This window comes from Eublepharis macularius, chromosome 2 (genome assembly GCF_028583425.1).
Source record: "Eublepharis macularius isolate TG4126 chromosome 2, MPM_Emac_v1.0, whole genome shotgun sequence".
Lineage (NCBI taxonomy): Eukaryota > Metazoa > Chordata > Lepidosauria > Squamata > Eublepharidae > Eublepharis > Eublepharis macularius.
The window spans coordinates 6627348-6643412 of record NC_072791.1 but is presented as its reverse complement, the minus strand read 5'-3'; the positions used below and the strand labels follow the sequence as shown (position 1 = coordinate 6643412).

At 42.7% G+C, this 16065-nt stretch overlaps 1 protein-coding gene across 1 annotated transcript in view; it reads right to left on the bottom strand.

Annotated features, from left to right (window-relative positions):
• The window catches only part of WDHD1 (WD repeat and HMG-box DNA binding protein 1), a 42680-nt gene extending 27554 nt beyond the window's left edge, over positions 1 to 15126 (bottom strand). The window contains exons 1-7 of the mRNA XM_054971710.1: positions 15050 to 15126; positions 11461 to 11572; positions 7867 to 8018; positions 5105 to 5216; positions 3089 to 3139; positions 1386 to 1481; positions 46 to 138 (exon numbers count right to left, since the gene is read on the bottom strand). Coding sequence (XP_054827685.1) covers positions 46 to 138; positions 1386 to 1481; positions 3089 to 3139; positions 5105 to 5216; positions 7867 to 8018; positions 11461 to 11572; positions 15050 to 15126 — 693 coding nt within the window. The remainder of the gene's footprint in view (positions 1 to 45; positions 139 to 1385; positions 1482 to 3088; positions 3140 to 5104; positions 5217 to 7866; positions 8019 to 11460; positions 11573 to 15049) is intronic.
• Positions 15127 to 16065: the final 939 nt, after the last annotated feature.

Below are 16065 nucleotides of genomic sequence, written 5' to 3'. Positions count from 1 at the left end.
TCTCTCTCTCACACACACACCAGCTCAACAACAGAGGACGCCCACCTGTGTGATGAAGTTATCCGACAAATCAGACTGATGCTCCCATGTTTCCCTCCTGTACAGCTTCACAACTTTCTCTACTGGGACGGCCAGCAACTGTTCAGGAGTGAAATCACATTTTTTAAAAAATAATAATAATAAGGTTCTGTTTTTGAGCACAAACAAGCCCTGACACCACTTCATTTTATTCAGGAAAGAACCCCTAACAGGCCCAGGAGTAGATATGAAATAAGGAATGCTTTATAAGCATCTTGTCCTGTTCCAGCCAAGCTCTACGACTGCAAGGAGCTGCGCATGGCCTCCGAGTGCCTGATGTACAAGTGGGAGTCTGAACCAGGCAGCAAAGGCCAGGGCAGGCAGAGCAGAGGGTCTAGGACAGCTCCCTGTGCAAACTCTCAGGAACAATGGAAGATGCTTAGATAGAGGGATGAGCTCAGCTGAGCACCTAAAAAGTGCAACAGCCTAACTGAGGGACCATCCCCTGTGCCCTGTCTGCGCATTTATCAAGAAGGGGCAGTTACCTTGCCTGGCAGCACGGTGCCCTAGCTTCGTTAGGTGGCCTCTAGCTGCACCCTCAGTCCTTTGGGCAAGGAAATTAAAGGGGAGGGAAGGGCCTTAGGCAATTTGAGATGTGATAGAGGTCAGGCATGAAAGCAACAGCAAGAAGCTGAATTATCTTCCTCTGCAGCAATCTTTCCCAGACTGGACCCCAAGTCATCCAGCTGAGCAATCTCCTCCTCTGGATCAGAATCACTGCCGGGCTTTTGGATTCTGGGACAGATTTTGTGCAAGAGGGGAAAACTACAGGAAGTTATTTCAGCCATCCCTAAAGTCAAATCACTGATGTGTAGTACCTAGACAAAAATATTATGCCCTCTTGTCCCACCCCATGTAACACCGCCTCTGAGTAGGACAGGGTTGTGTCACTGTCCTACAGAGGCGAGACTGGCACCTTACTGGCCAACCTGTGCTTCTAAACCTCCACTCCTTGTTCCTCTATTGCCAAGTGGCATCAGGAGGGGGCAACGGCAGAGGGGAAGCAGCGTGTGCAACGGCAGGGGTGCTCCAGACCACATATATAGCCACATGAGAGATGATTAAAAGAGAGTCAGCCAGTGTAGTGTAGAGGTCATCAGGCTAAGAAGTGAGAGACCCGAGTTCAAATCCGCCCCCTCTAATATGAAGCTCATTGGATGACTTTGGGCTGGTCGAGCCATCTCTCAGCCCAACCTTCCTCATCAGGCCGGGGGAGAGGACTTTGTATTTTGCCCTGAACTTTTCGGAAGAAATGCGGAATTAAAAATGCGACAGGAGGCAAGACAAACACAGAACTTGTTACTTGCCTTTCCTTGTTTTGGCTGCCAGGCGAGTCTGCATATTGATTTTGCAGTTACCACATCGTTACACTTCTGCAGCAATGGCCAGCTTTTCTCACAGATCTGGAAGCAAAAGCACGTTAACAGCAGTGATCTAATTTGGTACACTCCCTTTTGAAGAAAGGCTTAAAAGATGCAAGAGGCAGCTGCAGTGTAAACCTCTTCACAACTGTACCAATAGAAGTAAGCAATGCTGAAGTAAGTGGTTTGGACACAGAAAAGCCATACTCTTATCTCCTTCAGCCATTTTAATTTATACTTCGTTATAGTCCACCTCTTCCACAAAGACTTAAGGCAGATAACACAATTAACAACAATGCTATCAGCGCAGTATACATAAAATCAACGGTTGAACTTGAATTTCAGAGGCTTACTGAAAAAAATCCTGTTAACTGAGCAAAATCCATTACTTAAGAAAGATCGGACTGTGTTAAAACTTCAAGCAGATTGGCAACGCTCCATTTAATAATAACATAATAACATTCGATTTATATACCGCCCTTCAGGACAACTTAATGCCCACTCAGAGCGGTTTACAAAGTGTTATTATTACCCCACAACAATCACCCTGTGAGGTGGGTGGGGCTGAGAGAGCTCTGAGAGAGCTGTGACTCGCCCAAGGTCACCCAGCTGGCTTCAAGTGGAGGAGTGGGGAATCAAACCCGGCTCTCCAGATTAGAGTCCTGCCGCTCTTAACCACTACACCAAACTGGCTCTGGATTTACATCCAATCTTATTAGAAAATGTTCAAACCGTCTAAATACTTGATCTAACAGTTCCGAAGTATCGTTGCTCTTTCCTGTTACTCAGATGTAATGTGCTACTTTCTGCTGAGATGAAGGGCCATTTTAGTAAACAGCCCCCTCTGCCAAAAGCTGCTGAAGTTACTGTAAAAATGAAGTTCACTCAACTGCCATATCCTTTTTAGCTGCTCCTGTTAAATTATTCCCTGGACTGACTGGCTACAGAACATTTCAGAACAGCGGAAACTAAAAATCTTACTGTCAGGTAAGAAAAAAAGGGCACATGTGATTTAGCCATATTTAGCTGCTAATAAAATGTGTGTTAATGGTCTTCATAGAAGCATTCAGAGATACACACAAATAGAATATTCTTTGACTGGGGACATTCTGAGTTAGAATTAGAGTCCAAGAGAAACTCTGACTTAGAGTCAACCTTGAGCATGAACTCAAACTTCACACACATCTGAAAACTTTATTTCCATCTGAGCATGCCAAAGGGAAAGGATCAGATACTTCATAAAGCAGAGCAAAGAACATTTCCTCCCTTATCTCAACAGTTTCTCAGAAACTTGTGAAAGTGCATTATTGAAAACGACACGTGACAGCCATTTTTATTTCAAATGGTTATTCTTGGAAATCGGAATGTTTAATCTGAACAATCTGGTTGATATGCGCACCTACGAGCACGCAGTACTCTGAATGCTCATTACTGGTTTCCTGTCATCATTTTGCCATAAAGAAACACTCCCTGCTGGCAGCCTAGTTCCTACTGCAGTATAAAAGAGCAGGGGGTGAGACTTCTAAGAGCACAAAAACGTTAGCAGACTGGTGCGAGTTCACTGCTGTGATACGAGAAAATTTAAAAAGCTATTTAAGCACCTTTCATGTGAAATTTCTAGATCTGATTCCAAGAAGCTGGCATTTTACCTGCTCTGCGATTTTCCACACTCTGACAGACCCATCGCAGCTTGCTGATGCCTGCAGAAGAGAACATTTTTAAAGAGCCAGCAATTACGACGACATTACTAGTTTAAAATAGCACAGTGGTTGGTAGGTTTGACATTTGCTAACCGATTCAAATGCTGGCAGACGTCTAACTTGAAACATGCCTCGCTGGTCAAGAGAAAAATCTAATAAACACATGAGGATTTTGCTGTAAAAACCATCAGCAGTGAACCCTGAAACAGACGTGCAGGAATCTATGCCACTTTTTATGCTTTGAACTTCCTTACAGAAGACCTTACTCAATCTTGAACGTTCGTGCATCTCTGAACTACTGTTTCAATCAATAAATCAGCCTTTCCAGATATTATCCTTCCTGCAAGGGGATAACATCTGTTCCCCTTTACTCCTGTTAGCCCCATTTATTCCCCATAGCTTCATATTCTTTTGCCCACGTAACAGAAAGTAGGGCTAATTTTGCTGCTCGAAGAAGTGGCCTTTTGTTTCCCAGACTGTAAAAAGAATACATCAGAAACAAAAGGGATGGGTGTGCAACCTCCAAAAGTTTGGGATTTCTTTAAGGCGCAACACTAGAGCTAAGCAATGTTCTGAAGTGACCAGGTACACACAATAAGAATTTGTGACATTCCTCAGATGTCACAGCTATTATCCAATAGGGTATGACACTAACACAACAGCCTACCTTCACAACTTAAGTAAGAGGGACAGAATCAGGTTTTCCCATCTATTCCATACTATGCTTTGAAAGAGAGGAAGTGTCATTTCCATGCTCTGGATACACTAGCTGGGAGCACCAGAAGCATTTACCACAATCATCTTTCTTTTCCTACCCAGAAGCTGTCCTGGTCAAAAAACACAAGAAGTTCTCATTAATCCAGAACTGCTATGTTTAATAAGAGGGCGTGTTTAACATTTATTAAAGTCTATGAAAGCCTAGCTTTTGATTTAAGGAGAGCAAAAATTCTAGCTTGGAAAAAGACCCTGAAATCTCCTCCTCAATGAACAAACCTACAGAATCACAGAAGAAATCTACACAACAGTTGAGGGAAACGACCTGACCCTCCCACTGCAACTTGTCTCTGTGTACAACAAAAATGAGTGAAAATCTGATAGCAGAAATAAAGTTTTGGAGGTATAAATAAATAAATGAACAAACAGGGCACTTTTTATCCCATTTTTTTCTGCTCAATGAGGACTCAAAGGATCTTACAATGTCAACAATAGGAAATCTTCAAATACCACATATATTTTCAGGTTACTTAACAACAAATCTACCTGCAATTAACAGATCAATCCGGAGACTAGGAAGGCAGAGAGAGCACGTAGTAACCGTTCCTCTCACAACAAAAGAAGTGTCTTCCCAGATTCTGTGATATACAGCTGTTCAGATTCGGAAACTACAGTAAACATATGTTGGCTTAGCAGCCGAATGGGTTCTAAATCCATTCGGAAGACTCAATTTACTGTGACTCCCTACCAAGTCCTTGCTCAGCCAGTAAAACAGAACTGATTCTCACATAATGTTTTATTTCTTGACATGTTACTATTTACGGGGCAACTCTGCAAGATCAGCGTTGTGCAGCGAATATTTCATTTGAAAGCAGCCCCATATTTACCAAGTGAAATCTTGTTTTCAAGGGGTGTCTCTACATTATAAATTTATATCAGTTTTATGAGACTTAATTGTCATCCTGTGAATTGTAGTCTGGCGAGCAGAATGGAGCTGTTCAAGAGCGCCAGCCTCCTACTCTCTTCCCATGTATTCAAAAAACAAATTACTTGCTAGGTAAAACTAAGATGGCAAAGCCACCAATCCTCAGTTAGCAGGTTGGAATGGATCGATGGCTATGACAAGGTGCCCCAGACTCAATGCCACGTAATGCTACATACAAGGTACGGAAATGGAAATGTTTACAATCATCACATTACTGGAGAGAAATGAAAACGCTGAAGAGAAATAATTATAGGAGAGCATATTACCAGAAAAACATCCTTTGGGTCAAATGACACGCTTAAAACAGGCGCATCATGTCCTCGAAATGTTTTTTGCTGGCTGCTGTCAGTCACCTCCACAATCTTCACCAAAAAGTCACTACAAAGAAACACAGCAATGTCAACAGCATCTTTACACAGTAGAAGAATCTCATTTTACTGAATTTCCTCCATATAAAATATTAAACAACAAAAGGCACCACAATCAGTGTCATGCTTTTTAAAAGTTACCTCTGGTCAGAGGCTTTTGCAATCAACCCATTATCCCTGCACAGACAAACCACAGAGTTCAAAGGGCTTTCAAGTTCACCTCAGTCAAATCTCTGCACTTCCAAGATTAATTCGTACGGACTTTAATTGCTGATCAAAACGAGCTAACACAACAGGCTCCTCTTAACACAGATGCTAAAAGCAGGGACATTATAGCCACGGCAGCAAACTGAGATACCAGATCATCGCAGCAAGAGCAGTAACAAATTCATTTCTGAATGGAAAAGCACGGCCTAGGACACATGGAAGAGTAGGGCAGATGTTCAGGGAAGGATTTGCCAGTTTTTGAGATGAATAGTGCTGATGGAAGTAGTCAATGGTTAAGAACACATGGTAATATTCTTAAGCGGAGAGTTATTTTCAGCCAGTGAAGAAATTTAATCGGGGAGGGGGGTACACTGGGGTGGGGGTGTAAACCAAAGAGACACAGAACATATGCTGCAGTGGGCTTGCACAGGCAGAAGCCACAACCGTTCCTGTTCTTCTCAGCATCAATTCCGGGGTTTTTGTTAGCTGACAAAAGTAAAGCTACGATTAGGGCTGTCGTTTTTAATTACACCTCTCCCTCATTCCCTGCAAATGGGTGCTGCTACGTAGGTACATACTTAGCAAGAAAAGGTCACTGAAGGTCATATCCCCCCCCCCTATATTTCTTTATTTTTAACATTTTGCAAATTGTTTTTCAAGCACTGGGGGTGTTCAAAGCAGCCTAGAACAAACTGATGTCATTTAAAGTAACGTTAAGAACTCTTTATCAGCCGGAATTCAGCAATAACAAGAGCAGCAGCTGAAAGATCCGCAGTACAGGCCGCTGCAGGAAGCCAGCCGCTTTCAAGTCTGCCTTCTGACACTCAGTAAAGTGCTAAAGAAAAGAGAGAAAACTGTCGAGACAAATCTGCTTCAACACATTTGGAGGCTGGAAAATAGGTGCAAGAGCGAAGAAAGAGCTCTGGCTGAATAGGATTGTTCTGCAGATTCCACTTGCGTGTTTCATTTTTCACTTGCCTTGTGAAATCCAGCTTGCATCTCAATGAGAAAGGCGGACTATAAATTTATTATTATTATTTCTTAAAGGGATCATCAAAGACCTGTAGAGAGCTCACTCGCCGTGTGTCCACATTTCCCCCAAAGTTTAACATTCTCACTCAGAAGACCATGCAAGCTTCTCCTATTTTATGTAAACAGAATGTTTACCCCACATTTAAAGGACGCTCCATCCAGTGATTTCAGTTGTCCAGGAAAATCTGAACCAGAAAATTATCCAATTCAAATTTAAATAAAGTATTTAAACAATGTTAACAACCTATGGCAAATATACCCTGTACAAGCCTGGACTATGTACAAGCACTGAGGTTTTGTCCATGCTTCATATTCCACATTTCGCCCATCTAATTTGACTGATTTGTAAGCTCTGAAAAAAACAAAGACTGTGTTTACATTTGTGGGGTGGAACATTTTACATGGAAAAATACAGCATCAAAACATTTTCAGGAAAATGTTTTGTCCCACATCACTGCTTCCATCCAAAGAGAATGCCTGCGTTCCACGTTCATAATGCAAAAATGTATATACTTCCACCTCACACTTAATAATACTAATAAAATTAACTGTGCATATATCCTGCTCTTCTAGACCCATTCAGAGTGGTGAACAAAGTCCGTGTTATAATTATCCCCACAATACAGCTGGGGAGCTGGAGCTGAGAGGAGTGGCTTACCCAAGGCCACCTGCTGAGCTCATGGCAGTAGTAAGAGTCGAACCAGCAGAGTGCTGATTCGCAGCTGAACCACTTATGCTAAAGCAGCATATGCCTTGAAAGTCAATGTTATAATTATCCCCACAATACAGCTGGGGAGCTGGAGCTGAGAGGAGTGGCTTACCCAAGGCCACCTGCTGAGCTCATGGCCAGTAGTGGGAGTCGAACCAGCAGAGTGCTGATTCGCAGCTGAACCACTTATGCTAAAGCAGCATATGCCTTGAAAGTCAGTGTTATAATTATCCCCACAATACAGCTGGGGAGCTGGAGCTGAGAGGAGTGGCTTATCCAAGGCCAGCTCCTGAGCTCATGGCCAGTAGTGGGAGTCGAACCAGCAGAGTGCTGATTCGCAGCTGAACCACTTATGCTAAAGCAGCATATGCCTTGAAAGTCAATGTTATAATTATCCCCACAATACAGCTGGGGAGCTGGAGCTGAGAGGAGTGGCTTATCCAAGGCCAGCTCCTGAGCTCATGGCCAGTAGTGGGAGTCGAACCAGCAGAGTGCTGATTCGCAGCTGAACCACTTATGCTAAAGCAGCATATGCCTTGAAAGTCAATGTTATAATTACCCCCACAATACAGCTGAGGAGTTGAGGCTCAGAGAAGTAGCTTACTCAAGGTCACTTGCTGAGCTCATAGCAGTGGAGGGATTTGAACCAGCAGAGTGCTGATTTGCAAACCAACAACCACTATGCTACAGCAACTTTTCTGGGTCAAACTACCTGGATCCAGCAGCGACTCTGCTCCCATCGGCATTGAAAGTCACATGGTTTGCATTCATAGTGAAGCGAGTCAGGATACCATCTGGAACACCCTCCGGGAACGTATGGATCTGGACAGTATTGTTAGATACTGCGGTAATCAACCTTCCATTCTGCAAATAAAAAAATACATATTAACTCACGGAGATTGCTCCACTCAATAGGGTGGTGGCCATTAGCTTAGATGGCTTCAAAAACAAACTAGACAAATGCAGAGAGGGTTTGTTCATCACTGAGTATTAGCCAAGATGGCTGAATGGGAACTCCACGTTCAGAGAAAGTATACTTTGGAATGCCAGCTGCCTGGGGCAGAAGCAATAGTGGAGGAGGTTTTGGCCTGCCTGATGAGGTTAGGAGAGGTACGCAAAACTGAATTATTCCAGAAGGTTTTCTTACACAGATATGAGGGCTGTAGTGTAAGGAAACAGAACAGACAGATGCTTGGTAAATTATATTACTGTGTACCGACTGAGAAGTTCTGCATTGTTTAATATGCCATGTTAAATGCAAATGCTTTGTTTCAGCGTCGTTTTTCAGTTCTACATCAGATTCTGCTTGTACAGAAATTTCTGCAATCCATAGCCATTGCATTGTTTTTGAAAGTTTGATTGTATTGACCTACACTGTTTAATTCAATTTAGAGTCTCAGAATGAAAGGCAGACTATGAGTAACGTAAATATAAAAAAATAAAGTAGCAAATGAATTACTAAACCCTGCCTACATCTAAACTGCAGATAACTGGAGAAACTGGAGAAACATTGGAGAAACACTGAATGACACAATACAAGACAGAGTAAAAAACAGAATGGAAAGATGGTTGTTGTGGATTTTCCGGGCTGTATAGCCATGGTCTTGGCATTGTAGTTCCTGATGTTTTGCCAGAAGCCGTGACTGGCATCTTCAGAGGTGTAGCACCAAAAGACAGAGATCTCTCAGTGTCACAGTGTGGAGAAGATGTTGGCAGGCTGTTGACGGCCATCCGGAAAAATCAGCAGTGGCTGAACATAGCCTAACTCAAACAGGACACGGTATCCTATTCCAGGACACCAAAATACTGGACAACACTTCCAACTACTTCGTCAGACTGCACAGGGAAGCCATTGAAATTCATAAGCACAATTTCAACAGGAAAGAAGAGACTTTAAGAATGAATAGAGCATGGTTTCTAGTCCTGAAAAACACCAGGCTAACAAAACACTCTATACCCCACAATAGCCCTGCAGAGAAGATTAGCATATCAAGCACCAATCCATATGCAAAAGAACCTCCTCAGGATACAGTGAAGCCTCCCTCCATTAGCATTCCACACCCTGGGAAACTCTTACAGGATGACTCAGCCCAACCCTACCTTCCTGAGTAGATATAAATTACCTGCCAACTTCTTTTCCACACTGTGACACTGAGAGATCTCTGTCTTTTGGTGCTACACCTCTGAAGATGCCAGTCACAGCTGCTGGCGAAACGTCAGGAACTACAATGCCAAGTCCACGGCTATACAGCCCGGAAAATCCACAACAACCATCGTTCTCTGGCCAGTGAAAGCCTTCAACAATACATAGAATGGAAAGATGGTTGTTGTGGATTTTCCGGGCTGTATAGCCGTGGTCTTGGCATTGTAGTTCCTAACATTTAGCCAGAAGCTGAGACTGGCATCTTCAGAGGTGTAGCACCAAAAGACAGAGATCTCTCAGTGTCACAGTGACACTGTGCTTCACCTCTGAAGATGCCAGTCACAGCTGCTGGTGAAACGTCAGGAACTACAATGCCAAGACCACGGTTATACAGCCCGGAAAATCCACAACAACCATCGTTCTCTGGCCAGTGAAAGCCTTCAACAATACATAGAATGGAAAGATGGTTGTTGTGGATTTTCCGGGCTGCATAGCCGTGGTCTTGGCATTGTAGTTCCTAACATTTTGCCAGAAGCTGAGACTGGCATCTTCAGAGGTGTAGCACCAAAAGACAGAGATCTCTCAGTGTCACAGTGACACTGTGCTTCACCTCTGAAGATGCCAGTCACAGCTGCTGGTGAAACGTCAGGAACTACAATGCCAAGACCACGGTTATACAGCCCGGAAAATCCACAACAACCATCGTTCTCCGGCCATGAAAGCCTTCGACAGAATGGAAAGATGGTTGCATGATTGCTATGAGTGCGAATAAAATAATGTGCAAGCATGCATGAGCTCTTGCTGCTATGGATTTCCAATGAATTCTACAAAAACAATAGAAGTCACTAAACCTTTAGTGAAAGATGAATTGTTCGATACATTTGAGACAGTGATCTGATATGCAGTGGCTCGGGAGCCACATGTGGCTCTCTGAGATGCCACTTGTGGCTCTTCTGAGCACCGTTCCTCAACTTTGCACCTGCTCCATGTTTCAGAAAAATGAGGCTTGGGGTGGCAAGTGGTTTTCACCTTGAAGCCACTGCTCCATGAGGTGCAGGTATGGGAGTAAATCTGGCTAATTGCGAACATGGCTCTATGTGAGTCACAGAGAGAGTATTTCTGATTTAGAAGATGCTTTTCTTCAGACAGCAGTCTCAACAGGCTTGTCTTAACTTGCCATAGTCACAAGAGGGCAGACTTGATTAAGTTTCACAGATAAAATTCTTTTAAGAAAAACTGCAGTTTTAACATAGAAAAGTTAGTTTGCAGACAAGAAAATTATGTTAAGATCTGAAAAAAGAGCACAGCTTAAATCCCAAGAAAACATTTTAATGCTGTGCAAGTATATTTTTCAGAAAAGATCTGCTAGTGCCTAACATGTGAAATCTGTAATGTGAAATTTGTAATGTTAATATTTTTATTAGTGATAGCTGCAATTCTGCTTTTCCATCCAACCAAGAAGCAAAGAACGGATTAAAAGTTATAAGGACATTGAAATGAACACTACACTTAGATTTTAAAAGTATGATTTGCTCATGAAATAAAACTAAAGATGGCACGATATGACCGAGATGTGAGATTCCTCTCAGCTAACGCATTCCCTCTCTGCTTGCCTATTCAGCCTTTCTCAAAAAAAACAGAAAAAGTTACTAGCAGTGAAATTTTTTACTATTTCACTTGCCTGCATATTTTTATGTTAATTATTTGTGACACACAAATAAGCCTAAAAGAAAAAAAACCCTTCAATTTAGAAAAACTTTTATTCTTAGTCACTCAGGGAAGCAATTTTCACTGCACAATAAAATACTGGTGGGGCTAGTAACCAGGTTGGTGATTATTCGCAGGTTGAGATATAAGTTTGGGCAGCAAGAGCCACTAGAGTGTTCAAAAATTGCTGAACCACTTCTGCAAGATGATGATGATGATGTTTATGTTGATGATTATGATTTCATTTACAGTCGGCCTTTCTCATTGGGTCTTAAGATGGATTACAAATATGATAGAAAAAACTTTCTATAACCTTTACAAAGTGCTTACCTAACACGCAGACCTATTCCGTATCTATCTTACTTTTACAAACAAATACTGCAATTGTTTTGGAAGATCCAGGGTACGTCCACGGTGCCTATGACGACATTCATGAGAACGCTTTGACTACAATACCTTCAGAGCAAACGAATAGGCCTTTTCTCCCACATTAATGGACTTGGGGTCGTCATCGTCCAGACTTTCCCAAATCCTGACATCTCCATCACTGCCGCAAGTGACAATGCAGCTATCAAAACCAAACAAAATCATAATTACACACACGCAAATGTTGACCATTACACAGAAAAAATACTTGTTGAGTTTTCATTATAGTAAGTGACGGTCCCAACATAGTAGCAACCCATGAATGAGCTGGAAGGATCAGTGCTCCATCCACCACCACCCTTCACACACAAAGGTAGCTAGTGAGTTTATTTTATTCAATATTTTACACTGCCTTTGTGTCAATGTGGAATCAAGGCTGTTTACAGTAACTACATTCATCATTCGCTAATAGTAGTATAAAGAGAGGCATAAAATTCCCAGAATAAAACCACCTTATGAGCATTCCTGAAGGCAAGCAAGGAGGAAACAAGCCCTCAGTTCCATTGGGGGTCCCTTCCCAAATGTCAGCGCAAGCAGTGGAAAAGCCCAAATCTTCCTACTGAAAGGGACAATTAAATGACAAACCGTAAGGGACAAACCGTAACTAGCCATTACATCTGAACTCACAAGCAACAGCTGTGCTTTCTCTGCAAGCTATGCTGCCAGACAGAGATTTGGAAACCTTTTTTGTAGGGAAAGCACAAACCATAGCTTGTCAGTTAGGAAGCAGAAATCACTCATTCCCAGGGGAAGAAACACGATGCTGAGGGTCTCCCCACAAGTTCATTCATGTAGCAGCAAACTATGATCTGGTGTTATATCTGAACCAGACCTGCAAGGGAGAACGGATAATCTTCTGAAACTTAATCTCAACAAAATGGCTACTATTGGGGAGAAGACCTGACCCACGAACAAGGGTATCTCCTGCTCTGGATGGGGTGCACTCCTGCTAAAAGAGCAGGTTCATAGCTTGGGGATGCTGCTGGATCCAGGCCTCCTGCTAGATAAAAAGGTGGCAGTGGTAGCCAGGAGCAGTGGCCAGTGAGCCTGCTGTGGCCCTTTCAGGGCAGGAAAGATCTTACCACACTGGTGCATACCTTGGTAACATCTAGGTTAGATTATCGCAATGCACTCTACACAGGGCTGCCCCTAAGACTGCCCTTGAGCCTGCTCGCGGCGAGGGCGGAATAGAAATTTGAAATAAATAAATAATAACTGTCCAGAAACTACAGTTGGTACAGAATGGGCAGCCAGAATGCCGACTTGAACGAGTCACTCCAATTTTGTTCCATCTGCACTTGTTCCCAATTTGCTTCCAGGCCCAATTCAATATGCTGGCATTGAGCTTTAAAGCTCTATACAGCTTGGGGACCTCCTACTCCCATATGAACCTATCCACCCACTCCAATCACATTCAGAGGCTCAGCTTTGGAGGCCCCGCCATCCGAGGACAGACACGTGACAACCCAAAAAAAGGCCTTCTCAGCTGTGGCACCAAAACTTTGGAACTCCCTCCTCAGAGAGATCCATCTGTCTTCCTCTATCCTTGTCTTCCACCAGCAGGTGAAGACTTGTTTGTTTCGTTTGGTATTCCCTCATTAACTCTTACTAGCTCTCCTCCTTGTTTGTGTGTATGTGTTTATATTTTTTATGTTTATAATGTTTTATTTGTGTGTATGTATAAATGTTTTTAATGCCTGAAGTGTTTTAATGTTTTGTTACATTTTTTAAATGTTTTCTACCTTGGGGACCCTGAATTGGGTGAAAAGATAGCATAGAAATAATTTAAATAAATAAAAAGATAAATTGTGCTGACCAGAAAAAGATGCTGCACTCCAGCAAGTCTCTGGGGGTGCAACAGATACCATGGACGATTTTCCATTGCTTAGCAGTTCCCAACTGGCATGCAGTTGGTTACCTCAAACTCCGACTTGTAGGTCAAGGAGATCATAACAGCACATACTTGGACAATCTCTTGAGTGTGTTGAAAACAGTCCAAGCTTCTGAGAATTTTATAGATCAATAGCAGAATCTTGAACTGTATCCAGTGGAAAACAGGAAGCCAGTGCATACACTGCAGTTGTCTCAGGCTACACCAGCAACTGAGGAAGTGACTTTGGCATTACTGAAATCTATTTTTGCAGGACTCAAGCGGCATTGCTTTGACAAAGGGTGGACACCTAACTAGTTTACTCCTTATTTGGCTTCCATGGTCCTCTGTGTGGGCCAAACTTGTCTACATGCCTTTTGAAGCTTTTCACTGTTCCATCTGGCACAGAAGAAAGTCACCCACAACAGTAGCTGCCATTTGGCTCAAACACAGCTGTGCAAATCAGTTAAGACAATTCATTTCCGGAGAGCCTTCAGGGGGGGCTAAATAAGCAATGTCCTCAAAGCTGACTGTTTTCTAACATGCTTTTGAGGTTTTTATTGATATCATTGATTTGATTTTAAGGTCAGTTTAAGGTTCTAAATTAGATATTGATGGGTTTGGGGAAGGCATGTCATTTGCCCTCTGGCTAGGCGTTCCCACCCACCTTTGGCTCCAGGCTGGCAAGAGAACAGTAAGGCGTAGAAATGACATTGGGCAAAGTATCAACGTCATGTAAGGATGAAACCCCAAATGTGACATCAGCTGACACTCTGGAAAGTCTATGATAATACCATAGTTTCCAAAGTGTTCGCTGATGTGCTGACATCACTTCCGGGTTTTCATCTGGACTTAACAACAACACGTCACACAATATGTCCACCCTTTCTTCCACCCCTCTCTGGAGTGCCAGCCTCCTGACCTGGCACCCCTAGGTTCCAGGCATAATTTTAACTGTTCTTGTTTACTTTGTTCATTTTGCTATTTTGTTTTTATCCTGTTGCTTACAGTTTGACTCACTTTATCATTTTAGAGTTTATCTCGTAATCTGCCTTCAATGCTTTTTAAATTGAAGGGCATAAATCCCAAGTAAACAGACAAATATGAAAATAGTAAAGAATTAAATCTAGGAGAGGAGGGACCTGTAGTTAACATGGAAAAACTCAAGGCAATATAATTGTGTTTCCTTGCAATATGGCAGCAGCTAGTCAGTGCAGGTCCTGAAAACTAGTACAGCACTAGTTTGAGCTGTAGCACTGGCAAGACAACAGTAAACCGTAACAACTATAATTTACCATTTGTAAATATAAATCATTCAAAAGAAATTTATAACAGATCTCTAAGGGAGGCATGTATTACCTCCATCACAGCAGATGTGGGGAGACACTGAAGACGAGTGAGTTGCCTAAATTTGTGGCTGAGATTTGAACCAGGGACTTACTGGATTCTCATTCCCTTACAGTGCAATCCTGAGAACACTCTAAGCCCCATAGAATAGACCTGATTAGGATTTCGAGGAGACCTACTTTGGATTGCTCTTAGCCACTATGCCAGACCAGCACTCAAAGTCATTTCACAAGATGAAATTCCTTACATAGAAATCATTTCCACACAGGAAATAGTGTGAATTCCTCTCTTGGACCTTCACATTACAAATGTGGTGGGAAGCCTGCAGCAACCACGACTTTCTATCAAATACGCATCATCTATTTTAGGAACTGTTGAGCAACGCAATCCTCAATCACTTACCTTCCAGCATCATCAAAGCAAACATCCGTGTGGCCTTCAGTGTGGCCATACCTCATGGGCTTTTGTGACAAAGGCATTTTTCTCTACCTACGGGGGAAAAGTTGAAATTACTAAGCAAATATAAGCAACTTGATAAAAAAACAAGTCAAATTTTTGAATAGCAAAAAGAAGAGCAAGATGTATATCTCTAGCAGGAAAGTTGGCACAATTTGAAAGGCTGTCATTTGGAGGAGGGCAAGGAGCTGTTCCAGTTGGCAGCAGAGGGCAGGACCCGAAGCAATGGGCTTAAACTACACACACAAAGGTACCGGCTGGATATTAGGAAAAACTTTTTCACAGTCAGAGTAGTTCAAAAGTGGAATCAGCTGCCTAGGGAGGTGGTGAGCTCCCCCTCACTGGCAGTTTTCAAGAAGAGTCTGGATGAATATTTGTCAGAGATGCTTTAGGCTGATCCTGCACTGGGCAGGGGGTTGGACTAGATTGTCTGTATGGCCCCTTCTAACTCTATGATTCTATGAATTAAACCGTGGCAGATTCGGTATATGTATATATTTACAACACAGTGTATGTATTCATTCATGTTCTCTCTCTCTCTCTCTGTGTAGGGCACACTGTGTTGCATCACTAGAGGAGGAGAAACACTGTGTTGCATCACAAATTTTTAAAATTTTCTTTATTTTACTGTAATTATACCTTGCCTCAGCCTACATCATTCTCCTCTCCTCTATTTTATCATCACAACATCCCTGTGAGATAGTTTAGGCTGACAGGTGACTGACCCAAGGTCACCCAGCAAGCTTCCATGGCCAGAACGCAAATTTGCACACAGATCCTGGTCTGACACTCTAACTGCTACATCACTTATACTAGACTTTGGACCAGCTCACACATGGCATCCTTTCAGGTGTAGCCCTTGCAATGTAACACATGAATGCAGTAAGTGTGCAAAACGGCATAATGCAAAACCCCAGTTGGCTGCAGCTCCTTGTGGGGCCTTACACTGATCCGCAACCCAG